The 27033-nt window shown below is 35.6% G+C and overlaps 2 protein-coding genes across 2 annotated transcripts in view; one reads left to right on the top strand and one right to left on the bottom strand.

Moving 5' to 3' along the window:
- The window catches only part of LOC125650903 (elongation factor 1-gamma-like), a 37294-nt gene extending 36997 nt beyond the window's left edge, over positions 1 to 297 (bottom strand). Inside the window, exons 1-2 of the mRNA XM_048879477.2 lie at positions 259 to 297; positions 1 to 150 (exon numbers count right to left, since the gene is read on the bottom strand). The gene's annotated coding sequence lies outside the window, so the exon portion shown is untranslated. The remainder of the gene's footprint in view (positions 151 to 258) is intronic.
- LOC125650911 (calcineurin subunit B type 1) lies at positions 145 to 25099 on the top strand. Its single transcript, XM_048879490.2, has 6 exons — positions 145 to 365; positions 3291 to 3330; positions 8662 to 8838; positions 11868 to 11927; positions 15072 to 15256; positions 24239 to 25099. Exons 1-6 carry the CDS (start codon positions 363 to 365, stop codon positions 24284 to 24286), a joined length of 513 nt encoding a protein of 170 aa, XP_048735447.1. The 5' UTR covers positions 145 to 362; the 3' UTR covers positions 24287 to 25099.
- Positions 25100 to 27033: the final 1934 nt, after the last annotated feature.

The following is a 27033-nucleotide window of genomic DNA, read 5'->3' as shown; positions in this document are numbered from 1 at the left end:
CTTTCCAGTTGGAAATTTTTGCAGAAAGCTTTTAGACTTGTTGGTTTCCCCAAATTTGAAGTCGGACGAAACTTTCACGTCTGCTCCGCTGTACTGGGCAGCAATTAAAGCCTTAAAGGCTCTGAAGTTGTCCGGATAAGTATACAAAGTCTATAAAATAAAGATAACTTGCATATTCTTTAATGTATAAATTTGCTGTCTTTGCTGATTTGTGATAGCTACAGGATTGTTTTTCAGCCGGTCACACGTCTACCTTACCCCTGCCGCCATTGCACGAAATAAAAAGGAAGAGGAAATAAAAATATACGCATGCGCACATCTGAAAACCGATTTACAGATCCAGTGGAGAAAATTCCGTAAAAATGGTAAATTCATGTTGGTAATGTACTAATGTTATGGTGTTTACTATTGATATATCTAAACTCCTACATACAATTCAATCCTTTTCCTCAAACGTATAAATGGATTCAGATGCTGCACTAATCTTACAGTGGGCCTGACCACAGGGAAATTATATAGATATATAGTATAAACAAAATGGATAAGAAGCCCCTGTGGCCTGACGAGGAACCACGAATAGTCACTTGTGCCAGCACTGTAATTTACAGTGTAAATGTAATATAAATTGGAGATAAAATATATAGGTGTGTGTGTGTAGCACGTAAATAGCAATGAACTTTTAAACATAACTGCCCTTGGTGAAGAAATATTTATAAAGCACAGGAAATTTCACTTTATTTTATTTGGATACCCACTTCCGCCCCTACCCGGGGTTGAACTAATTAACGACTTGTAAAACCAAATCTCCTAGCAGACTGTAACCAGTGCGTTAGACCGCTCGACCATCTAGGCAAGTCTAAAAACCTTGCTTTCGATGACGCTGTCGCACGGTCATTGAGAATGGAAGGATCATACATAGCATGAATTATCAGTTTTCCAGACTTTTTTGTTGTACTTGCATATTCATTTGATATTTGGTACATTGCTTTGCCAAAAAAAAAAAGTTACAGATTAAATTCAAATTTCGTCTCGGTCTGTACATCCAAGTTTCTTATTTCTGTAGATAAGAGCACTACACTCATTAAAACTTCTAGCATGGTAATACAACAATGTAGCTAAATTATTCATGATCACCTACATTTCACAGTATATTGACTTAGTTAAAGACCTAAACCTAACACATTTGTCTTTTTTCCTGGTCTTGTCTCTACTAACCATTCCTATCCTGGTTCCCAAATTTTCCCTTTTACCATAACTTACATTTAATGAACTCTGAATATTGTTATGGTACAGTAATTTTTGCAACTGGTAGGGGACTATGTATTGCCATGCAATACTCAGAATGCTTGTTTTTTCAGAGATGGTTCAATGGATTTTCATGAAACTTTCAGGGATAATAGATAGTAAAATTGTCTAGAAGGGTTTTTGCATCGGCTGCATAATAATTCCTGCTTTAATTAATAGGCAGATTAAATGTCTGAAGTCGTGTTGCAAGATGTTAAGGGTCTTTACTCCTTTCAATGGTCGCAACATAAAACATATTAATTGAAATTTCTATAACTGATTTTAGTATGAAATGGACTGAATGTTCATTATAAAATAGTAATATATTGAGACGCTTCACAGATTGGTATGGTCAAAATCACTTGTACTAAAACACATGACACCTCATGCTAAACAGGGCTTGAAGCTAACTTTTTATGTCACCAGTCCAGCCTGACTGATGGGGTGTAATTTCAACCAGTCCGCAGAAAAATTTACCAGTCCAACAGAATTTTAAAGAAATAATTCAACATATTTCGTTAATGTTATTAAAATGAAATTTAACTCAATATGCCTCAGACAATATTGTATCACTTATGTGGGATTTATATTTACGAATCAGATTCATCTGATATCTACAGAAGCATGCCAAATGTGTGTATAAGATTTCATAAGTATATTTTACAAAATGATGCTTTAGAAAATTAACCCATCCCATCGGACTGACTAAAACAAACGTATGTCAGTCCGCCAGACTTTTAACCAATCACAGACTGACGGCCATATGTTAATTTCGAGCCCTGCTAAATGGGTGGAATGTTTGGGGAACATCTGTAACGAGCAGTGCTCCAAGTCGCATCTGCTATCAGGTCGCAAAATGGCGACCTAGAAATATTTCTTGTCGCCATTTTCAAATTTCTAGTCGCCATTTTCAAAATTTCTACTCGCCATGGTAAAAGATTTTGTAGATAAGACTTGCAAGAAAAAAATCAACACCCATGCATGCGTTTTGTTTGGTTTATTTTTAAACTGAATAGAAATGTGCTGTGAAACTTGCTGGATGCTAACAAGTCAAGTATTTACTCTGGCAAAAGTTGTATTGCGTTGGGTCATCCAGAATATCCTGTATATTTTACAGTATGCTTCTGGGGAAGAAAACCCAGCATTCCACTCAAGGATTTGCTTTAAGGTCCTCAATAATGGGCCTTCACTGCTTATGCGAACAAGAGCTTCTACTTTTGTTGGATCTTTTGCTGAACAATCAGTACCAGCATCAATAAGAACACTACATGTACATCCCCAGTTTGTAATTGTCTATGAAAATTAGCAGCAACAGTTGCCCCGCTAGACTTACTGCTAAAATGCAGTCACGGACAAAGATACGTCTCTTACTGTTACCGTGAATAGTCACACTTCCATGTTTGAAAGATGTACACCTGGTCGTAGCGAAATCGGACAATGGGTGTCCAGAAATGGTGGACTTTCCTGGCTGATTGGCCTCACAAATTCTGCAAAACATTTTGCCATCTCTATATCAACCACGAAAATTCTTTTAGCCATTTCAGGACTGGGGTTCTTCCTTTACTTTTGCATTTTTCTTTAGACACAGCTACGTCATTTTTAGATGCAGAACTTTTTCCGTGTGATTCTCGAGTTTCTTCGTTACATGTACTACGCTGAGGTTTCTAATTTTTACTACCAATAACTCCAAAGTGCTCTAACCCTTGTTTTCCCGCCATCTTTATTGCTTTCAAACTCTGCTTTGATCGAAACTGAAAAATATTTATTCAGACTTCCGATCCCGATTATAAAATTTTACTAGATGTCCAATTTTTCTCCACTCGCGAAAATGTGACTTAGTTATAATCTCTAGTCGCAAAATCGATTTTCTGGTCGCAAATGCGACCATTTTACTTGCAACTTGGAGTACTGACGAGCACTGTAGTTATTATTTTTGCTCTTGTTTAATATTGTTCGTAAGATGTCTCAGGTGAGAGTTGTTGCCATGACTCTTCTTCTATTTTCAGGGAAATGAAAACTCACTACCAATGGAACTCTGTTCAAACTGTACGTATGATTTTTGTGTCACATGCTGATGCTAAATATGTTGAACTCAATGGGCCACTTTGTCTGGCATCTCTATGAATCCCCAAATTCAATACAACATTGGGGAATCAATGTTGGAGTGAGGAATAATCTGAATTGGTATTTTCCTGCTGATAAGACATTTTCCTTAATACTTGTTTTACAAATATCAGGTTTCCAGGTAACCTATAGTCTCTCCACTGATGCTACGCAATGAAATAAAAATATAACTAGTAGAATTCGAAATAATTTGTAGACAGTTGGGCTACTTAACCATGAATGGATGCCGGAAAAGATCTAAACTTTTTTGAATGATTTGGTCATCCACAAATGAAATTCTCGCATCTGCAAGAGGGTGGTTGGCTATTTGCAGTCTTGTATAGCTGGGGGCATAGTGTTTTGTCCTGCCTCTAGGCCTGAGGTGCAGTTGATACGCTTTCCATACGATATGTATGATCATGATACAAATTTGCCGATACGATACTTTTAAGATACTATGAATCACAGGTGCTTGAGGAGGACAGGACACAGCACCTACTCCCGAGAGACCCCCGGAACTCTTGTGACTCTTTTTAGTCAATCATTCATTTACAGCATATTTTTGGTCCATCCTATGCTTCAACATTCTTGTGGGAGGGGGTGGAGGTGCTATTTCCTGTCCTCAAACACTTGTGTTCTGAATAATAACAATGAATAATTACACTGCTGTTGGTACCATTTAATTGCATGCACCTTAATGATACAACTACATGTTTTTCATTCAAAAGATCAACATGATCTACCATTTTCTTCCGTTGCATGGAATCCAGAATGCTCCCATATGGGAGATTTGTAGGTTGCAGGAGGAGAAATCAATGAATTCAGCAGCACTTTAGGCTTCACGTTTTCCAGAAGCCATTTTTACAGCATAATTTTAAAGTAAATTCGGATGGTTCAAATTAATCTAAACCGAGAATGCCAAACTGCAGTATTTATATAGTGTAAACTGACAAAACGTCATCGATATATCTAAATGTCAAATTGAAGGCCACAGCAAGATTTTTTCTTTTCACGTAGAAGATTTTGAATGAATTCTGCTTCACAATTTTTGCATTGAAATTCCCAAACAATGAAAACAAATCAAGTAGGGCAGCCTTATTGTTCATAAATCTCCTTCACAGGCCCACAGATTACAATGTTTGCATCAAAATTGTTAAGTAAACCTAATTTTTTAGCCTCTGCTTATTTGAATGAGGTAAGCTTTGACCAAATTGAAAATCAGAAGGAGCCTTAATGCACTCTAGATTGGTTTTCTCCCTATTTGTTTGTATGAAACAAATTTCCCAATTTCAAGCAAATGTCGCTATTTTTCTCAATTGGAAAAGCCCTGGCCCTTGAAATCAAGACCCTAAAAAAACCTGGTAATTATTACTTTCTTACACTTGTACTTCTTGTCATTCAGGAAACGATGTAATATTTTAAACAAACGAAACATGTATTTACTCACGTCGGATTAAGGATTTAGTAAATCATAAGTATTTTTGATGAATATATTATTAAATTAAGAATGTTCTTGAAAAAGAAAAAGAAAAAAAAATGATGCACATGCAATGTTTTGAAAACTTTTGATAAGAACTCCTTTGATGAACATTGAAGTATTGAAAGAATTTTTTTATTAGTTCATAATTTCATTTATTTTTATTTTATTCAGAAACATTGACAAACGCGAAAAATCTTTCATTGATCACGAACCTTTCAAGAATTCTAAAAAAAATCTTGATTAGTTCTTAAAATGTTTTTAATGTATTTCAGGAGAAGATCAAGAACATTGCTACTCCTGAAAAATCCCTCATTGGTTCATAATTTTATAGAAGAACTTGTCACAAACCTATCAAGAATAATCTGAAGTTTCTTGATTAGTTCTTAAAATGTTCTAAATGTAGTTCAGGAAAAGATCAAGAACATTGCTATTCCTGAAAAATCTGTAGTTGGTTCTTTATATATTGAAGGAACATGTTATGAACTATTTAAGAATTCTGAAAATTTTTGATTAGTTCTTAATGATTTCAAGATCTTTATAAAGAATACAGTTCTTTATTGGTTCTTAAGTGATGTTCAAGAACACAAGAACAAATTTTCCGATGGTGTGGGGCCCGAGGGGCGGGGCAAAAATTGATGAATTTTCAAAAATCTTCTCTACAATCCCCTGGGGTAAAGGTTCTGGCCAAAGGGTGGGGCCAAAACTTAGTATTATATAGTATAAATGTGTAAAACATTTAAATGAGTACATGGTATAATATACTATTGCTAAATATTAGAATTTAGCTTAGATATCCAAATAGGATTTCATAGCCCCTGGCACTAGTGATACTTTTAAAGGACACATCTCGTGTTTTCAAAGTATACAGAATTATATGCATTTTGTCTTCCTTATGCTTATAGAAATTAATTGTAATAGTTCGTTCGCTGAAGTATTGCGATAATTAGCCACAATACGGACTTAAATCTAAGCCCCGATTTCAAAAAGCCTAGTTAATTAGATAGGTAGTCACGTGGTACAGTGACGTCATATGCGACCTTCGTCGATCAACTTGTTGTAAAAGTAGTGTTAGATATTTTTTAAAACTCGGGTTTTAGAGGCCTAATTTATCTACCATGGATAACATTTATTTCGATGTTGACAAATTATCCGAGTCTTATATCTTTTAGCCACCAATGCATACAAATAGCGACCCAAATGTAGCAAGGAAAGCAAGTATGACATCTGCATTTGCGAGTAAATACGCGGCTTAGTTAAGGCTTTCCCCATAAATGTACTTTACCGCACTGGCACATTACATGACGTCACAATGAAAAATACGTCATGATGAAGGTCATGACGTACATATCTACATTCCTTTTGCGGTTGGAAATGTCAAAATAGTTTTTCGTTATTTACCACCGCTGTCAAACGATAAACCGTAATTGTGTAAAAGTTTCTGTCAACTGGGTTATATTAATTCTCTTTGATATGGAAATAGTTTCAATTTCTTCTTTATATAACATACATGCTAAAGTAATATCCATATTATATTGCGATCTTGATATCACCCCAAATCTGCACGTATAGTGACTTTCACAATGGACTCATTTGCATAAACAGGGTTTCCGTACATACAAAGTTCATCATTGGCACGACACCCCGAGGTTTTTGAGTGAAAGACGTTTGATTTATGTGACATGTGAACTTCAGTGCAAAAGGCAAGTTAGTGGAGCAAGTTGTGGCTTCAACAGAAAACAAGTTTTTCAGGCTAGATTCAACTTTGTCTCACTCACTGCAAAAATCACCGCATCTTACATATTCAATGCAAAAATTAGACATGTTACAAGTCACGATAAACTTGCTCTCATCACTTTTATAATTAAGAAATTAATATGTTTTGAAGTTATATTAACTTCAAATTGCATTGATATCTGGATATCGTGCCAATGGAACGATTTATACATACACGGTACGATTTTATCTTGATATTTGATCACGTGATATACAGCTGATGTAGAGACTGTTGGTCTAGTGAAAAATGTATGGGAGGTCAATGTGCACTTAATTATGTATACATTTTTTTTTGTATAAAAGGGTTGTGTGTACAGAAAAATTGTCAAAAATTGATCTGTTTATTACTGCTTTTTTCCCCCGACATATTTCTATGGCCCTACTTAACACAACTGCGTAATGTTTACATGGGATCGCTGTCTAAACACTATTTGATAATGCCATTTCTTTAAACATCTGTAATTAGCGTTGTTGCTTTTCTAAAATAAACAGTGCAATTATTATTAAATTTATTTTTGGATAAGTTAGATAGGCCTAAATTATGATACAATTACGCATCATTGACAACTAGGCCTACTGTCACGGGTGCATTTTGAAATAAATAAATAAAAATGATCAAATTTATAGTGAAAATCACAATACTTTTAAATTATTCTATTCAAGCAATTTTATTAATCATCATTTTTTTAATCTATACGTTGTTACTTAGGAAGTGGGAGCGCGGCGTGTTGTTGTTTCATGTACGTACGCGTTCCTTAAAAAAATGAAAGCATTAATTCAATTCAGAGTTGGAAAATATCATATTTATTTATAATTGAAAGTTCAATTATCTTTTATCTTTAAATTTCTTTTTTAAAACTACCAGTTGGTAGAATCTCTGATCACAAGTTCTGCCTATATGCTGTTACAAGGTGAAGGTCAGTTGGTGCGAGTGTGTATTGAATTTGAGAGCAGAACGGAAAGCATATGCCGTAGCCCTATATGTAACAGTGCGTAGCTTCAATAGAACCATTTTCTCGCAATTTATCTACGTCTTTGTCCAAGTGCTTGTTTGAAAAAGTACAGGGAAAAATTCTACAGGTTTTTTATGGCAAAGTCGTTGTGCCGACAAAAAATATTCACGTCTTGTCCCTCATACCTTCCTTCAAAAATTGAAAAAAACCACAGTCCAAATCCTCTCTACTGACAGCAAGTACACCCTTAAATGGCACAAAACACCCTAATGCAGTGTCATTTACAAGCCGTTAATGTGATAATTGTTTGCTTGTCAATTAAATCTACCCTAATCTGTTTATGAAATGGCTAACAACTGTTTACGTCAAATATTCTGACTCGAGGTCACATATGATGTCACAAATAATGGCGCGTAAAATATCGAAGAAAATATGCATATCGCAAGATTTGAATTTCATCGCTTTCAAACTCGAAAACTACACAAACTGTTTCATTTAAAACATATGTTAAGTAGTTTTAGGAATGAAATGAATTAATTTTGCTGAAAAAATTAAAAAGTTCAGAAACATGCGATGTGTCCTTTAACTCATACTCGGGTGACTGATAAGGCCTGTAGACCTCTTGTTTGTCTTTTGACATAAGCCTTTGATATTTGGTATGTTGGGAAGTTTAATTTACTATCATATGTTCACAACACTATTCCTTGTTTGAGGCCGAGTGGTTAGAGCATCGCACTCAAAATCACACGTCCTCTCACCTCTGTCAGCGCGAGTTCGTATCCCACTCGCGCCAGTAAATGAGAAAGTTTCCCAGTTTACTTTTGGAAGGTCAGTGGTCTCTTCCCAGGTACATTGTATCTGGGTTCTCTCTTCCACCAATAAAAACTGGGCGCCACCAGATAACTGAAAAATTGTTGAGTGTGGCGTAAAACATCGATCAATCGATGAAGCACATATACATATTATAGCGAATGTTTTTTTAAAAACTATAGAAAATGGAAGGGGAGACATCAGTTCTAGTGTGCCAAAACAATTCTTCCTAGTTACCCTTTGTCTCTCTCTTTGTAGTTGATGCAGATGAAATCAAAAGACTGGGAAAGCGATTTAAAAAATTGGATTTGGATAACTCGGGTTCCTTAAGTGTTGATGAATTTATGACTTTGCCAGAACTTCAGCAAAATCCATTGGTTCAACGAGTCATTGATATATTTGATACAGATGGAAATGGAGAGGTGGACTTTAAAGGTAATCTATGTAAAATTGCAGTATTATCATTATCCGGGTTGCACAACGTGCAAACGGCTTATAGAATGGTAAATGAATGTGTATATATGTTATAGACACTATTATTGTGTAGAGTAACGTGAAATGTTTTTGTAAAATTCACTTCTGGTCATGAGATACATTATGTATGGCGTGGACAAATTTAGACTTTGTTTCCTCATTATCTCGAAAACAAGTATAGATAGACACTTGCAAAATTTAGGCTCTGCGTTTACGGCCTTTGAGCAGGGATCTTTATCGTGACACAGGGCCTCGGTTTTTGCGGTCTCATTCGAAGGACTGCCCCATTTAGTCGCCTCTTACGACAAGCAAGGGGTACCGAGGACCTATTCTAACCCGGATCCCCACGGGATTGTACAGAAATGTTTTTGTTTTCAGATTGAAAGGGGGGTTAGGGTACATTTTGGGGGGATCAAATAGGGGTGGGGTTTAACATAGAACTCTATAGGAAAAAAATTAATTCCAAAATTCAACAGATATAACTTGACAAATATGATAAACAGAGTCTTGGGGTCTTCAGAAATGAATAAAGAATGACAGGGCCTACAAATTGGTATCAAGGTCAAATGACTCCAGTGGCCTTGACCTCTGATCATGAACATAAAAACTGGTATAACTTTAAAACTTTGACTTACAGTGACATTTAATCTTAAGAAATGGCAAGAGGATGACAGGACCTGCAAACTAGTATCACGGTCAAGTGAATTTAGTGACCCTGACCTTTGAACATAAAACTGGTATTACTTAAGAACCAGGTCTGATAGAGACATGTGGTCTTCAGAAAGGATGATGAAGTCTACCAATTGATATCAAGGTCAAGTGACTTGAGTGACGTTGACCTCTGACCTTAAACATATCATAACTCCTAGGTGGGATCAGGTGCCTAGGAGGAGTAAGCATCCCCTGTCAACTGGTTTTACCTGCCATTAGCCCTACATTTTGATCAGCTAAACGGAGATATCGGTAGTTAAAATCTGTGTGCCAAGAATGTCAGACAGCATATGACCCATTGATAGGTTGTATTGGCAATATATCAGAGGTCCACAGACTATAGTGTAACATTCATCCAGAAAAGGAAACCGAAGAATAACAATAAGGTCTTCGTTGAAAACGGAAGACCTTAATAATAAAGCGTAGAATCATTTTAAGGCCTTCAGTCTGAAACGGAAGACCTTAATAAACCATAGAATCATTATAAGCCGTATTAGAATTACTATAAGGTCTTCCATTGTAAACAGAAGACCTTAAATATGTTCCCAACCATAATAAAAAACAGTAAAACCAATATGTTTTGCTGTGTCTGTCCATCCATCCGAGCTTACATATCCTAAACCTTTCATCGGAAATTGATCAAAATTTATCACAAATATGCCATGAGACAGGGACTTTTGGACCAAGGTCATTTTTGAAAGGTCAAGGTCACTCAGAACATACACCTTATATACGGAAAAAGTTTCTATATGTCAACAGTTTTTGAACAGGTACTGATCAGATATCACACAAATATAATAGGCAAATGGCTTTCAGATGAAGGTCACTCAAGGTCATTTATAAAGGTCAAAGTCACTCAACATATACCTTAAATATGAAAAAAAAACCTCATTTCAACAATATTTAAAAAAAACTCAATTCAACAGTTATTTTCAGTCACAGGGGCTAAGCCCATTTTGGGCCCGAACTCTGTGATACCATAAATATAGAAAGGGGTCAAACTCTGACACAGATAAAAAAAACTAACCACCCGCTTCAAATGCCTAAAAAATCTTAAACTAGGTAAGCTATGCGTAGTTTGTCGTTTTCCTTGCATAGATTAATGTTTTAATTACTTGCATGCCAAATTTCAAGTCACTGGTTCTTAAAATAACAAAGATATACGTCATCGTTCTCTCGATTTCACTTGTTTATTTTTACTAGGACATTTACCGGTCCAGGTCACGGAGTCGTTTCTCGCTTATGACAGCAGCGAAATTCAGACTAGTATGGAAGATTTCGGACCTGTCAATTAAAATTTCACATCAATTATACGCTACTTACTTCCTCATATTTTAATAATGTTCTTCGTGTAGACGTTACATGACTTATTTTTCCTCAGCAGCATCAACTGTTGACAAGAGCTGCCGTTTTAATGAACGCACTAAATACCCGATAGACTTAAAATCTCAAATACCTTAAAACTGATCAAAACTTTATTCTTGTGATATTGCACTTAGAGAAGGAAATTGAACATTATTTCTTGGCTTTTTTAATTTTTTGTTTTTGTTTATTCTATTTCATTTAGATTATTATTACCCATTTTCCCCTTCTTTAAAGTTTTAGACATTTCGGGTATTTAGTGTATTCATTAAAATGGCAGATCTTGTCAACAGTTGATGCTGCTGAGGAAAAATAAGTCGTGTAACGTCTACACTAAGAACATTATTAAAATATGAGGAAGTAAGTAGCGTATAATTGATGTGAAATTTTAATTGACAGGTCCGAAATCTTCCATACTAGTCTGAATTTCGCTGCTGTCATAGGCGAGAAACGACTCCGTGACCTGGACCGGTAAATGTCCTAGTAAAAATAAACAAGTGAAATCGAGAGAACGATGACGTATATCTTTGTTATTTTAAGAACCAGTGACTTGTAATTTGGCATGCAAGTAGTTAAAACATTAATCTATGCAAGGAAAACGATAAATTACGCATAGCTTACCTAGTTTAAGATTTTTTAGGCATTTGAAGCGAGTGGTTAGTTTTTTATCTGTGTCAGAGTTAGACCCCTTTCTATATTTATGGTATCACAGAGTTCGGGCCCAAAACAGGCTTAGCCCCTGTGTTTTCAGTATGATGATGTGAGTGGAAGTGAATGGAAAAAAATTGTTCACAAATATTATATTTGTAACGTGTCATTATACATGTAGATATGCACAGAAATAAAGCATTTAAAAAAAGAATTGTTCATAAATGATGTTATTTTAAGCTTCTTAGAAATATAAATTTCATTTTCAGAGTTCATTGAAGGAGTGTCTCAGTTTAGTGTTCGAGGAGACAAATTATCCAAGCTGCGATGTAAGTATTTTAAAGACCGTGTTCAGATATTGTCTAGAACTTTGCAGACTCCGAAGTGAATCATTCCTTTCTCAACTAAATTTGTTCCACTTCCACATCAATGTAAAATATTCAGCATTCCATTCCCATTTCAAAGCATTCCCATTCCTACCAAAATCGATCATTTTTGAGAAACCATTCATTTCTTCAAATTGTTTGTTCCTGCATGGTCTTTCAGAATTCGCTTAAAGTAATTGATTTATTAGCTCTTAAAAGAGCTATTTTCCAACTAAATGAATAAAATTCACGTAATACAACATACACAAGACAGTGCTATCACAGAGTACACTAAATATAGCACTATACACTATCAATTCATTACAGAGTACACTAAATATAGCACTATACATTATCAATTCATTACAGAGTACACTAAATATAACACTATACACTATCAATTCATTACAAATTACACTAAATATAGCACTATACACTATCAATTCATTACAGAGTACACTAAATATAACACTATACACTATCAATTCATTACAGAGTACACTAAATATAGCACTATACACTATCAATTCATTACAGAGTACACTAAATATAATACTATACACTATCAATTCTTTACAGAGTACACTAAATATAGCACTATACACTATCAATTCTTTACAGAGTACACTAAATATAGCACTATACCCTATCAATTCATTACAGAGTACACTAAATATAGCACTATACACTATCAATTCATTACAGAGTACACTAAATATAACACTATACACTATCAATTCTTTATAGATTACACTAAATATAGCACTATAGTCTTTAAGTTCACTCATGGGTAATGACCCGCATTTGACCAGTAATTATCATAGAGTATTTAAAAATAAAGAAGCCTGTTGAACCAAATATAAAATGATTATTTGGGACAATACATAGTTGATTATCTGGTAAAATACTGCCACCAAAATATTAGCTACAAACACAACAAGTACAATAATCCCCACTGCTAATGTTTGACTTAAATTTTTTTCATATGTTTGTTTGATGCGCCTTTGAGAATTTTTTAATCATACTGAGACATCGCCAGCTGTAGGTGAAGTACTTTAGACCTATGCTTAGCACTCATGGCCATACCATTGAGGGTTCTTCAATGTGCCAACACCTCCTGTGACACAGACTCCATTTTCCGTGATATCCGAAAGACCCTGTGATAATCACGCCTAAATGACGAGCGTTTGGCACTACCTCTGTTTACGTACATGTATTAGGTTTGACGAGTCCATGTTTTTATGTGATGACATTCCAAAGAAGAAAAACATTAAGGTCATCAGGAAGTGGCCCAGGTATTCCTTTAAAGGTGTCACAAGAAGCTTCCATTATTTAGAATAACATTCTGTAGTGAGCAATTTTTGTTCTATAGTGCATTACATAAAAAATTCTGTGTAAGACATAGAATGCATCAAAGTTTCGTACATTATTCCTCTCTATATTCCTCAGTACCCTGATGGGGTATCTGACAAAATCAAGTGAACTCAACTATGGCCTCAAAAAACATGTGCTGGTCACCATATTATTATTTCTTTTGGGCAAGAAAAGTTATTTCAAAGTGTTGCATTAGCATTTCATTAGAAATCATTCATCAACCTTCCTGAGTAACTAACTTTTTCATAGTCAAATTATTTTCCATCCTAGCTTCGTTTATTTTAGAACGAGACAAGGCATTGTGTATGCATGCTTAAATGGCAGCATACGAGATGATGAATAGTCAGATCCAATGAGTTTTAATGTTTCATAAATAGTTTAATTATTACATATTGTAAGTATCATATTTTCCACAGTTTTACATTTCTGTAATTTTCTTGAGATCTGTTTCTTGCCTGTAATATGTGAACAACATGAAAAAGTGTACAATATCTATGAAGGCAATATATCTGAGTGAAACATTATTTAACTGCCAAATTTCACCTGGGAAAATACGGGTCAAAAACCTATTATGGTATATGATACGCACAACTTTCTCATACCAAAAACTATTACGACTTGTCCCTTCCTCAGAAGGACAAACAAAAAAGTTTTACTAAATCAAGAAGAATGCAAATGAAGGGCTGGGCGAACACGGACCCCTGGATTCACCAGAGGTGGGATCATGTGCCCAGGAAGAAAATATAAGCATTCGTCACACCAGCCTTAAGCCTGATAAGCTAAGTCGTATGTTGAATTATGTTTACCACTTAACAAATTAGATCTAAGTGAGTCAGCCAATAAGGGACTTGAATGAATTACTGTTTTGGACAAAATTACATCAAAGAATCTGCAACAATACAATAATCGTCATTGTTTGTGTGAAAAATAGGCAGAGTTGGTGAAAGATGCTGGACTACTGAATATCTCTGGTAAATTTTCAATATGTCTGGAACCGCGGTGGTGGTCTACAGGTAGAATGTTTGCCCCGCATGCGGAAAATCGGGGTTGGAATCCAGACCGCAATAGACCTAAGTCGTTAAAACAGGTAGTGACAGTTCCATCGCCAAATGCTCGGCATCAGGTGTGAATGTCACGGGTCCTCGTAGATGACCTTAAAAACAGGTGTCACAGTTGGTGTGGCACGTTTTACAAAAGAACCCATACTTCTCAATGGCCATAAGTGCCAAGCACAGCCTTAAATTTGAAGCACTTCACTGGTATTGGTGACGTCTCCATATGAGTGAAAGATTCTCAAGAGTGACATTAAACAATATTCAATCAATCCAACGGAATAACCAGTAAACAATTGCCATTGAATGGTCAGTGCATTTTAGGACTGGTTCAATATAATATGAATAGTTTGTTTTCTATGCTAGACAGAAATACAGCAGTTCTGTATTGCAGTTTGCTGGAAGAATTATTGATATTTCATGATAGCTTTAAGTATACAAGTGTACTGAGACGTGTAATGTCCATATGCAATTCAACTTCTGGACTTTACTGGGACTCATCAAAATTTTCTTGGACTCAACCTTTTGAAAAGCCATGAGTTTAGGACTTGTTTTGACAAAATTTGACAGAGATGGACTTTCATGGGATATACTTAAAAATGTATGTATGTACTCTGCTATGGGCTGGGACATTTTCCCATTCCAGTACATCTAATTATGAATTCTATATGATTGTTTTCAGTTGCATTCAAGATCTATGACATGGACAAGGATGGCTATATATCAAATGGAGAACTCTTCCAAGTATTAAAAATGATGGTTGGAAATAATCTGAAGGATACTCAGCTACAGCAAATAGTAGATAAAACCATCATACATGCTGACACTGATGGCGATGGAAAAATCTCTTTTGAGGAATTCTGTGCAGTAAGTGGAATAATAATATATGGTATTCTTTTTAACTCACCTGAGCTGAAAGCTCAAGTAAAGCCTTTTGTCATCTGTCTGTTAGTCTGTCTGTAAACTTTTCACATTTTCATCTTCTTCACCAAAACCACTTGGCCAATTTCAATCAAAGTTATCACAAATCATCCTTGGGTGAAGGAGATTCAAGTTTGTTCAAATGAAGGCCCCTGCTCCCATCAAAAGGAAGATAATCAAGAAAAGTAAGAAATGGGGTGAGCTCATTTAAAACATTATACTGGCCACTTTTTAAAGAATATTTGTTTACAAAAGTGTAATTTACCCTTAGGGCTATTCCAGCAAAAAACGTATGGGGGGGAGGGACGGCAGCCGATATTTTTTTGGATGGGTGGGGGTGATTTGGGAAAATATATTTGTATGGGTGGTTGTCTTCCAGGTTAAATAAAAAAATATGGGTGCCTGTGAATTATGATAAAAATGAAAACGTATCACGTTATGTTTCTTTTGTTACAAAAGAAGAAGAAAAGCGGAGCCATCCTACATTAAGTATGGAAAAAAGATTGATAAATGGGCAGATAACTCAATGTTACCGTTAAACTTTCCCCACCAAGGCGTTATCCAACCTATTGTACCTGTCCTAAACGACCACCTGTCTAACGCAACCAACGATCATGAGTTTTACAACCTTTTCGTGTAATTTCACCTTTATGAAACGACTGTACATTTTTTCGATTACAACGCGATTCCTACTTTCGATTTCAGTCGATCATGACTATTCTGGGAATTATCGCCCCTAACACTTTCGCTTTAAAATGCACAGGTAATAGTTCGGCGGTGATCTTGTTTAATCGGCACTCTGAATCAATTATTATACCCAAGCTAACAAGCAGCGTCGTGTGAGGTTAATTACCAAAACCCTAGTTGTTGTTTATTTAACAAAATCAAGGATCAGGGAATCACGACCGTTGTTTCCGAAGGTGTGAATTTCGACAGACTTTGAGATGTGCAGGGTAATTCGGAAATGAAATCTCCCACCTGGTATACCATTACGTTTAACAGAGTGGAAAATTTGCCTGATTGCGATATAAATCAGGTAAATATTATGCTTGGGACTGAAATTTTAAATGGAATATTCGCGAGTTTCCTGTACGAGAGATTATAGGGGGGAAATTCAAAGGGAAAAAGTCACAATCTATATGCATACACTTTGTAATTTAGGGAAATATCTATGTCTTGCACTTAAGTTGTGAGAAAACCTAACTCGTTGAAAAGTTCTTCTCCGTTGCTTGCTTGAATTAAGACAGATGTCTTTTAAAAGCAATAAAGAGAGTAACAATATATGTGAATTTAAATTTAAAGGTATAATATATTCATATTTTATTTAGTTTTATATCATTAAAAAAAAAACTAACTTCTTGTTATTTCAACAATTAACAAGCACCCAGATCATGACATGAGTAAAAAGGACATGCACACCTAGTCCAGAAATGATATGACAATATCCCACATCATTAATCTAGTGAAACTGTTTGTTTATAATAAGCAAACAGAGCTTAGGTTTCTACAACTCACATGTTTCCAGAGTATACAAAATTAATTGCATTTTTTCTTTCATTTCATGTGCTGAGATCATCCTTTTTTCTCCCTACCAAAATTGCAATTGGAAACCAAAATATGTAATTTTTTCTGCAATGATTGCTACCTTCATCTCCCAATGAAACAAAGAAAGACATTTTATTGTTTATATTTTTATGCGTTTTTAAAATATAAACTAGAATTAAGTTCTAAAATATCATATGGTTGATCCATTTGTTGCGTTAAATGAAAGTATTGAATTGCATGGGTGGTGGTGACAGTGTGGAGAATCTAAGAGAATCTAATTGTATGGGTGGAGGTAGCAGAGGAAAATTTAATTGTATGGGTGGCTGTCTTAAAAATAAAGTGCCTCCCCCCCCCCCCCCCCCCCCCCCATATTTTTTTTGCTGGAATAGCCCTTATAAAACCTGCTACTTTTTGAAGATGAGAAAACTTTGGCCATATGGTAATCAATATTGGCCAGGTGTGAAAATTGACTGATGATGGGAAATTATCCAATGGAGGTGGGAAAAACACAAAATGGCCTCTATAATTTTTATAGTTTACCTGTGCTGACAAGGGTGTTAAGTGACACTTGGCTAATCCAAGTGACCCTTCCAATTTTGTACAAAATGTAAAAAACAGGAAGATATTGAATGAATACATTATCAAACACCATATTGTTGCACCATACTATGGTATGGATATAAGCAGTAGTTGATAATGAACAAATCCATGACTGTTAATTATAATTATCAAAAGATAAATTAATTTTTTTGGTTTCCATAGACTTAAAATTCCAAAGAAATATTCAAATTACAATTAGTACTGTACTTTCCAAAAACGTCTAAACAAATTGTTAATGACATAAGCGATTGATATACAAACATGCAGTTTTTATCACAGCAGCTCGTCAGATATTATTTGTTCCCAAATAATAAATTGGAAGTTTTGCATTATTATACCCCCCCCCCCCCCCCCCGCAACAAGTTGTGGGGGAGGGGGGTATACTGGAATCGGGTTGTCCGTCTGTCTGTCCGTCCGTCCGTCTGTAGACGCAATGGTTTCCGGGCTCTAAAGCATTATTCTTTCCACCTACAGTCACCATATCATATATATGGACTACCCATGGGATGAAGATGTTCCCTATGGATTTTGGGGTCAAAGGTCAAGCGCACTGGACCTCGAAGTAGCAATATGGTTTCCGGGCTCTAAAGCGTTATCCTTTCCACCTACAGTCACCATATCATACTTATGGACTACCCATGGGATGAAGATGTTCCCTATCGATTTTGGGGTCAAAAGGTCAAAGGTCAAGCGCACTGGACATCGAAGTAGCAATATGGTTTCCGGGCTCTAAAGCGTTATCCTTTCCACCTACAGTCACCATATCATATATATGGACTACGCATGGGATGAAGATGTTCCCTATGGATTTTGGGGTCAAAAGGTCATAGGTCACGTGCACTGGACATCAAAGTAGCAATATGGTTTCCATTTAAATTCTTTAACGGCTTTTTTCATCGCATGGAGATGCTGTGTTCCTAGATACCTTTTGGATCATAATACTGAAGTTTTACCTATTACCAACACCCTTTGGGAGATTGGGGTAAGCGGGAGGTATTCTTAGTGAGCATTGCTCACAGTACCTCTTGTTTGTGTCAGAATAACAAAGTACATGTATATAAATAAAATCCACCACCAAAATCCACTTCTTTCGTCGATTTAAAAAAGGTGTATCATATGTATACATTAAAAAAAGTAAAGGGATGACACTCGCCATCTTGGATTTCTAGGGGGCCCTCGATTCACGGCTTATTTTTAACAATTTCTACTCTCTGCCTTGCAGTTTCTGACGAGATCTATTTTGGAAAAAGATCCAATGACTTCTCCCTATCTTCTGCTTCGCGGGTATGTTAAGGCAGGTTTTATGCTCCGTTTTTGCACGTAAACTGCATAATTTTAAAATCTGTCCTACACGGAGAAAGGGAGCTACTAACTCTTAAAAACTATTTTACATGAGAACACTTTGTATCATAACAACATGCGCTTCCGTATGACGTCATTGCATGACTGTTATAAATAGATCAAGGATGTACCTTAATAGAAAATGGAAAAGTAGCACACTACCCCAGGATTTAGTTTATGGTCTAACTGGCGATAATGACGGTAAAACACCCATAGTATATAAGAATTACTGATAGAATCCTACCACGTTTGGTAAGAAATAATTATTAAACATTTAAACACGAAACCATCTAGTCTGTGTTTTACATTTTGCACTGATGCTTTGCAGTTTTCTTTAAAAGTTTTCTTAATAGACGATTCTATCATTAATTGCCGTGTACATTAGTTTATGACCTTTCATATGGTGTATAAAAAGTCTCTAAAAGTATGCTGTGTAGTGTGACAGAGGAAAATCTGATCGACATGCTAAATGGAATGTTTTCCCCGTGAAACAAAATTGTCAATGAATAAAATCAACATACCTTCATAATATCAATAAATTCTCAGCGTTTCACATAATTATATATTCCATATATCCCATGCCATATATTTCAAATACTCCACATTTTGTCAATATTTGCATGGCACACTTTAACAAATTCCTTGCCTGTGTCAACGTCACTCGATGTATAGTCATGACGTCATCAATTTACTTTTGTTATTGATCAGACAGAAATTACACAATAGCAGTATAACATTTCGAATTTCTTTGGATCTTAGTAGCTGCATGGTTTATTTTTATATACATGAATAAAAGTTTAATACATAAAAAATAAAATTGGAATCTAATATATACTTAGTGATATACTTATTTCAATTATGACGTCACATTGTTTCGCGGATTTTATCCCAGTAAAGATTTTCATAACCTGCCTTAATGTACCCGCATTATGTCTACATGCCGTTTCTGACAAGATCTATGTTGGAAAAAGATCCAATGACTTCTCCTTATCTTCTGCTTATGTCTACATGCCGAAATAAAGATCCAGTGACCCAAAAATGTCAATACCTGCCCCAACTTATCAAAAACAACAGAAGTTTGCATCAAGTGACGCGACGCCTACCAGAGGCTCTCCATATAATCACTAGGTGTTCCGAATGCATATTGTAAGTCCAGAGAAATCTAACTTAAAATAAGCAATGAATTTAAATTGAAATTAGTAGACCGACGTTTTCGGGAACAAATAATACAAAACTTTAATATCTGGCAACTGAGCCCCTGTGGTTTTCATAGGTAAGAGGAATTCCAATAATAGGCCTCTGTGTTTTCTTTATGTATCCTGTTACAGATTTTCAGTCTAGAATTAGATAATTTCAGCGGGAATCTTTCCTGTAATAATTACCTGTAGGTACAAGTGGACTAATTTGATCTCCGCCGATAATTGATCATAGATCACCAGATCAAAGTGAACAATATCTACTTTGTTAAAATTGAGAAAAATGTCTAATGAATGTGCTAAATTCTTGGTAAACCGGCCACCCCTCTAAACTGGCCGTTTTTTTGTTTTTGTTTTTTTGGGGGGGTGGGTGTCCAAGAGCATGCCAGTTTAGAGAAGCTTCACTGTATAGGAAAAATATTTTAGAATCTGTCTGTTTGTTAAGTATCTAAGCCACAATACACAAACTCTAAATTAGATAAATTTAACTTGACCTTTAATGTTCCACACTTAAGGACATTGTGACATTTCTTCACAATGTATATTTTTTCGTGACATTTCATGTTCAATTCACTTGTGTTCTATCTTTTTCTACAAAAAACCTTAGGGCCTATTACCATGTCTGTTTTAGAGTTAGCATATTTTGACAGTTCCTTGTTGTTGCAAGTTAAAATGTCTTAAATTTGCATTACTAGTTAGGTGATCTAACCACTGAGCTACCCAGGCCGATATACAAAGTATGGTAATATTACTGCAACATAAAATTTCAACCTTTTTCAGAAATCCATACAGGAACTCTTCCTGTCGAGGAGATGAAAAAAACAATTTTAAAGAAAATGTCAGAAACATTGTGTAGGTCTCTAAAACTGTATGACCTGTTATTTCCAAAGCATAAACAATTGCTCCAATGCAGGTGACATAGTTTTGAAAGTTATCCAATTTCCCTGAATTATATATGATTTTAAATATTTACATTTAAAAGAAAATGATTGATTGAATATTGTTTAACGTCCCTCTTGAGAATATCTCACTCATATGGAAACTGCCGGTGAAGGGCTGCAAAATTTAGGCCTATGCTCAGCGCTTATGGCCATTGAGCAGGGAGGGATCTTTACCGTGCCACACCTTCTGTGACACGGGACCTCGGTTTTTGCAGTCTCATCCGAAGGACCGCCCCATTTAGTCGCCTCTTACGACAAGCAAGTGGGTACTGAGGACCTATTCTAACCCGGATCCCCATGGGATAAAAGAAAATGATGGGAAGTTCATAAATTATAGTGAAATAACAACCTAAATATAGCTGTTGATGCTGGGAATTTCTGTGCATGTGCACCACTTTATTGTAAATAGTCATGTCGTTTAAAGTCAGCATTTAACAAATTCTGTGGTCGTTATAACGATTTAGTTTACAAAAATAATATTGTCGTTAGGTCAAATGCTGTCTTATGTGTTTCATGCCGATTGTTAGATCGTTCTGTACATATTGATTTTGACTACGAATTACTCTGTTTACTTCTGCTTCATACTGCGATATCTTATTGAAAGTAGACATTAACGGCAAACTAACAACTCAACTTTATGACAAAGGGGATGATTTCAACTCCATCGTCAACTTCCCATATTTATATAGCAATATTCCATTATCTCACATTATCACCAGTGTGAGATCGACTTTACCCATGTGAGACAGCCATGTGAGATTTTTCTATATCATATACCTAGTAGTGTATCAGCCCTGATACACCTATCTTGGTTAGGGTGAGACAGCTGCGAGTAGGTAGGGCTGTCTCGCCCTAAGGGCCGAGATATCTCTGTCTCAGCCCGTTGTCAAGGGGCTGTCTCGCCCTCAAATTTCAAATGGCTATTTCTTCTTTAATCTTTTGAAATCTAACATAACTACATGAAAAAATGATGTTAGACACAATTTTTTTCAAATATAATACTTTCTTCCACGACAAAATTTAATTTAAGCAGAAAAATTAAATAAAAACATTTTCAAAAACAGCGCTAAATAGTAGCGAGTATCTAAGCAAAGGGGGGTAACCCAAGCAACTACTGTTTATTTAGAACAATAACACGTTTAACTTCATTTCAAAACAATCAACGTTCTAGGCGACAGAAAACAGTAGGAGGATTATGGAGGGTGATACTGAAGCATTATTAGAAATTCCCAGTCCTAATGGAGATCAAAATGTTAATTTACGGCAATTTTGAGGTAGAAAACTGCTTTAAAACGATTTCTGAAATCTAAAATCCCGAGGACTTGGCAACAAAACGAGAAAAGCAGAACCAATATCTTCCGACGTTTTTAAACGACTTATACATTGTAGATGCTAAACAAATGGGAAACGGTAAAAAAAAAACTTACTTCAGTATAAGGTAACATTACCTAAGCAAATAAATAGCAGCATCAGATCTGTAGACATTCCAGTTCATACGATGACGCCACGTAAACAAAGTTCTACAACTCTTACAAATTATATGAAAAATGAAAACGGGCGAGTTTGGTAAATCCGAAAAAAGAAATAAAAATAATTCACTTAGTATTCATTAGAAAGCCCCTAGGAGCTGCTTAATAGTATATACATGTACATGAACAACACAGCGATAGATATGACGAGTTTCTCAGCCAAGCAGTTCAGTTAATTGAAACGTCCAGATTCTAGACCACATGAGGGGATGCCCATGATTAATCATCCAATTATCGTGACCAGCAATGGAATAAAGCTACAAAAGCCAGACTTTAGCATGTTTCACAATGCCAATAGTACTGGAAACATAACAATTAAAGTAAACTCACTGAAGGAATAAAATAGTCAAATATCGTTGTACAGTATACCATGTATTTATGTTTGGGTCAATACCCAACTTATAGTAGATTGCGGCCCCCCCCCCCCCCCCCCCCCCCCCCCCCCCCCCCCATTTTTAAAAAAAATGTTTATCAACTTGTTGTGTTTTAGGTATATGATATAAACAATATCACACTCTAATGTTGATCTCGGACCTGGGATTGCCCCTCGAGTGATCTCGGGGCCAACCCCAGGTCCGAGATCAACATTAGAGTGTGATATTCTATATGTCTCACACTGCTGCGACGTCATTTGATTGTGACGTCATATATTTTCTATGATTTGCATTACACAGTGAAGATTTACGTTACACGGTGAAGCAAAAATATTTTGCATTGTTATCTTTAAATTTTAATGTATATAGCTTTTTGTTGGACAACCTTGGGTTTTTTAGTTTACACTTACAGTGTAAACCATTTTCGGGTATGCTCTTTCTGCCTATCTAATTAGTTTTTGCATCGAAGTTCAAATGAGGATTTCGATAATTTAGAATTTTCTCAAAGCTCCTAAATTGCTAAATTTATGTAGGTAAAATGTGAGAAAAATAAACTCAGGTGACCTATTGCAATTGGTTGTCGTCGTCCATCATGCGTTAACAATTGAACATTTTTAACTAACATTCCAATTCTTTTCAAATTTGGTATGAAGCATCATTGGGACAAGGGGGTCATATAAATTGTAAATTTCAGGACTCCAGCACCCTTGGGGCCCTAGGGATGGGGCAAAAACTGCCCAAAATTGACCAATTTTCACAAATCTTCTCGAGAACCACACACTGTAAGAAAATCTAAATGCATAGTGATGTAGAGCAGGAAGGCCTCTACCAAAATTGTAAATTTCATGATCCCCAGGGTAGGGGTCCTGGCCCCAGGACAGGGCCAAACTTAGTATATAGTATTTATGTGTAAGTTTGCTGATACTGTATAAACTCTAAATGCATAAAATGCATACCTAGGAATAGTAGAAAAGGATATACAAGAAATGGTGAATTTCATAACCCAGGGTTATGACTTTAGGATGAATCCAAATTAGTCATATCTTTTGATATTTTAATGTTAATACACCTATTATTTAAAGCCTTTCAGTGTATGCACTTTTGAGGGCAGTGAAGTTTTAAGAACACATGTTGTTTTATACTGTTGCTGAACATTAGAATTTAGCTTAGATATTCAGAAGAGGAAATTTTTTCTAGATTTCATAGCCCTTGGAGTAGTCATACTTTTACACTAGTATTCAGGTGACCGATAAGGCCTGTGGGCCTCTTGTTATCTAAATAAAGGACAAACTGTTGAAATATCAGACCACATGGCTTTCATTATGAGTTATATCGAGCAAGACGGAGCTCTCGAGTGTGGGTTGTGGCTAATGCATTTATATATTTTTTTTGTTAATTTCAGGTTGTTGGAAACATGGATGTTCATAAAAAGATGGTTGTAGATGTGTAATATGCACTTTTATTATAATAATTTATAAATTAAACTATATGTATGTAATTTTATTTATTTTTACATGTTTGTACATGTATATACCTGAATGTTTCAACTTATTAAATCATGTAGAGAAATTGTATACCCCCTGTAAACAGAATTAGGGAGATATACTGAAATTTTATACCCCCTGTAAACAGAATTAGGGAGATATACTGAAATTTCATACCCCCTGTAAACAGAATTAGGGAGATATACTGAAATTTCCACATCTGTCAATCCATCCACCTGGACAAAAGTGATTTCCATCATGTATAATAATATTGAATGACTTTAAAGTTTTCACAAAATTTGTGAAAATGTCATGTACATGCACAGTATAGGCCCATGCATCTGGTTTTTTTCAGGCTGATTTGTCGGATTTTGAGAAAGTTGACTAATGAAATGATAGCAATTTAATTTACCAGGCCAAGAGCTGGCCATTGTTTGCTTGATGTCCATTGTCTATCTGCTGTCGTCATTTGTTACCATTTAATTTTCAACATGTACATGTGCATTAAAGACATTTTGCCATGAGAGGGGGGTGGGGGGCTTATAAACCTTGTACCTGTGTGTTCTTTCCATTCTCTACCGATAAGAGTCACTGCTCCCTAACACTTCTGTTAATGCGAAAATATCAAGATTCATGTAAAAGGCTTTGCAAACTGGTACACAAGATGTACAAACATTTGACTTGGCTTTTAATCAATTAATGGTGTAGAATTGTAAGATAAAATTGTTTTACCGCTTGTAAACAAATTCCTAAAAGTTTGTAATTAAAATTAAAGCAAATTTTCCAGATCTTTGGTTTTCTTAACGACACTAATCATTCTAATTCTTAATTGCCGTTCTGTTTTCCATTCTGCTTTTTTAGCAACACCCATTATAGTTAACAACTGCCGTGCATTCATGAGCAAATGTCTTACCATTACAATTTGTAAGGATACCAAAAGCATAGGAAATGTAAATATATAAACAGTTTCAGATATGTCCATGGGGTGGTTAATAGTCCTGGGAGAATAACTCTAACTCTATAGGCCTTTCCGAAAACGTAAGTTATCTCTCTTTGTATTCTTACATTTAGTGTGAATATGACAACTTCCGGGTAGTAACACACTCATACTTCGCATATATTATAAGAGTTATATTAATATGGGTGATGTTCAAAATCGAAAACAGTTGAAATCATTTGTACGAGAGAGTAAGAAAATGTTAATGGAAACAAAAACGAGTAATGGAAACAAAAACGAGTTTCTTGATCGAGTCGGGTGTGATTTGGGGGGGGGGGGTTAAAAATTAAATTGGAAATCACGCAGACATTCATTTGTTTACATCCGACTGGCATAATTATTTTGTATGAAATCAGAACAGAACTTCTGATTCTCAAGAGATGATGGCATCTCATCAACTCAAAGCTCGGGTTTTTACAAGGATCGACACGTGCAAAGATCTTGCATAACACCCCCCCCCCCCTTTTCAAAATAGTAAAAAAATCAATTAAATTAGGAAATCAACGCTCTCATTGTTTTATCAGGGCTAAAATTATTCCACCACTACCAATCGACTCTTTCAAAAATAAACCAGACTGCAATGTTTGGGTAACTTTCTCCTAAGTACCTGAACGTGTTTATTCTGTGTGCAAATCATTTACAAGTACACTGCAGCATAAGCTGGAATTGTTAATATCAACTGATATGTTTTAAATGCAGAAAAATAGTTAATTAAATTAATTTTTTTTAAATTAATTTTGTTCAATATTGCTCGATTGATATAAATTATTTTTCATAGATCTGTGTGATCCGAGAGGGGGGGGGGGGGGGGGGGGGCTGCCATATTCTCAAATGTACTCTTTGGTGAAAGGTAAGTTTAACCCCCAATAGAATGCTTTTGACGCCTCTGTATCTTCCCTCTTTTATTCGTTTTAGCCCCCTTGAAATGTACTTGATTATGTATAGGCACGTATCGTGTCATAACAGAAATTGCAATGACAGATTTAGATCCCCCCCTTTTCGCCACAAATATACAAAATAATTTGAGTAAAACTCCAAATATTTTATCCAAAATGGCTGTATTTACAGGTACACACTCTTGCCGACTATAAATTCAGGGCGTTCAATTATAAGTTATTTTATTTTCAAAACATTGCATGTGTAAATGTCAGTTTAAAGATGGTTTGTGACGACGAATTTCTTTATGGTTATACTTGTATTTGAAACTGTATAAAGTTTGTGGGCAGATAGCTAGAAATCTGTCAGTGGCCTCTCACTTACAAGTACAGGCTGGAATAAATTTTACTCGCCAATCGAAGAGATGGACATTTTCAGAATCCAGAGGTGTCAGTCCGACATACCTAGACGTACATCGTGGCAGAACTTTTATCGCTGAATGTACTACATTGATATTGAACAAGTAACTTCTGATATTTTATTATAAATCTGACTGTATTAAAACACGGGCTAAAGATTCTGAGGAAATGTATGATACATGTATATATGTATGATAATTTCAGTCATAAAACACGTACAATCCTGGAAAATGGAGGGGGGGGGGGGTAGTTAGAATAATCTAACAGCGTCTCGGGACAGGCCCTTCACTTTAACGATAGACCATTTCTATCGGGAGGGGGGGGGGGGGGGTCCTCATCTACTCACAACATGAAGTTGGTTATTTTCACGTGTATGAAGTAAACCTATGCATTGGGATTTTTTCTATTAATGTTAAGATAT

Source organism: Ostrea edulis, chromosome 5 (assembly GCF_947568905.1).
Source record: "Ostrea edulis chromosome 5, xbOstEdul1.1, whole genome shotgun sequence".
Taxonomy (NCBI): Eukaryota; Metazoa; Mollusca; class Bivalvia; order Ostreida; family Ostreidae; genus Ostrea; species Ostrea edulis.
The sequence above is the reverse complement of the archived record's forward strand: the minus strand, read 5'-3'. Positions and strand labels throughout refer to the sequence as shown.

What these genes read in the sequence shown, in the direction of transcription:
- LOC125650911 (XM_048879490.2), top strand. An exon ending in AATGGAACTCTGTTCAAACT is followed by an intron (nt 3,331 to 8,661) that starts GTACGTATGATT and finishes CTCTCTTTGTAG; the next exon opens with TTGATGCAGATGAAATCAAA. An exon ending in TGGAGAGGTGGACTTTAAAG is followed by an intron (nt 8,839 to 11,867) that starts GTAATCTATGTA and finishes TTTCATTTTCAG; the next exon opens with AGTTCATTGAAGGAGTGTCT.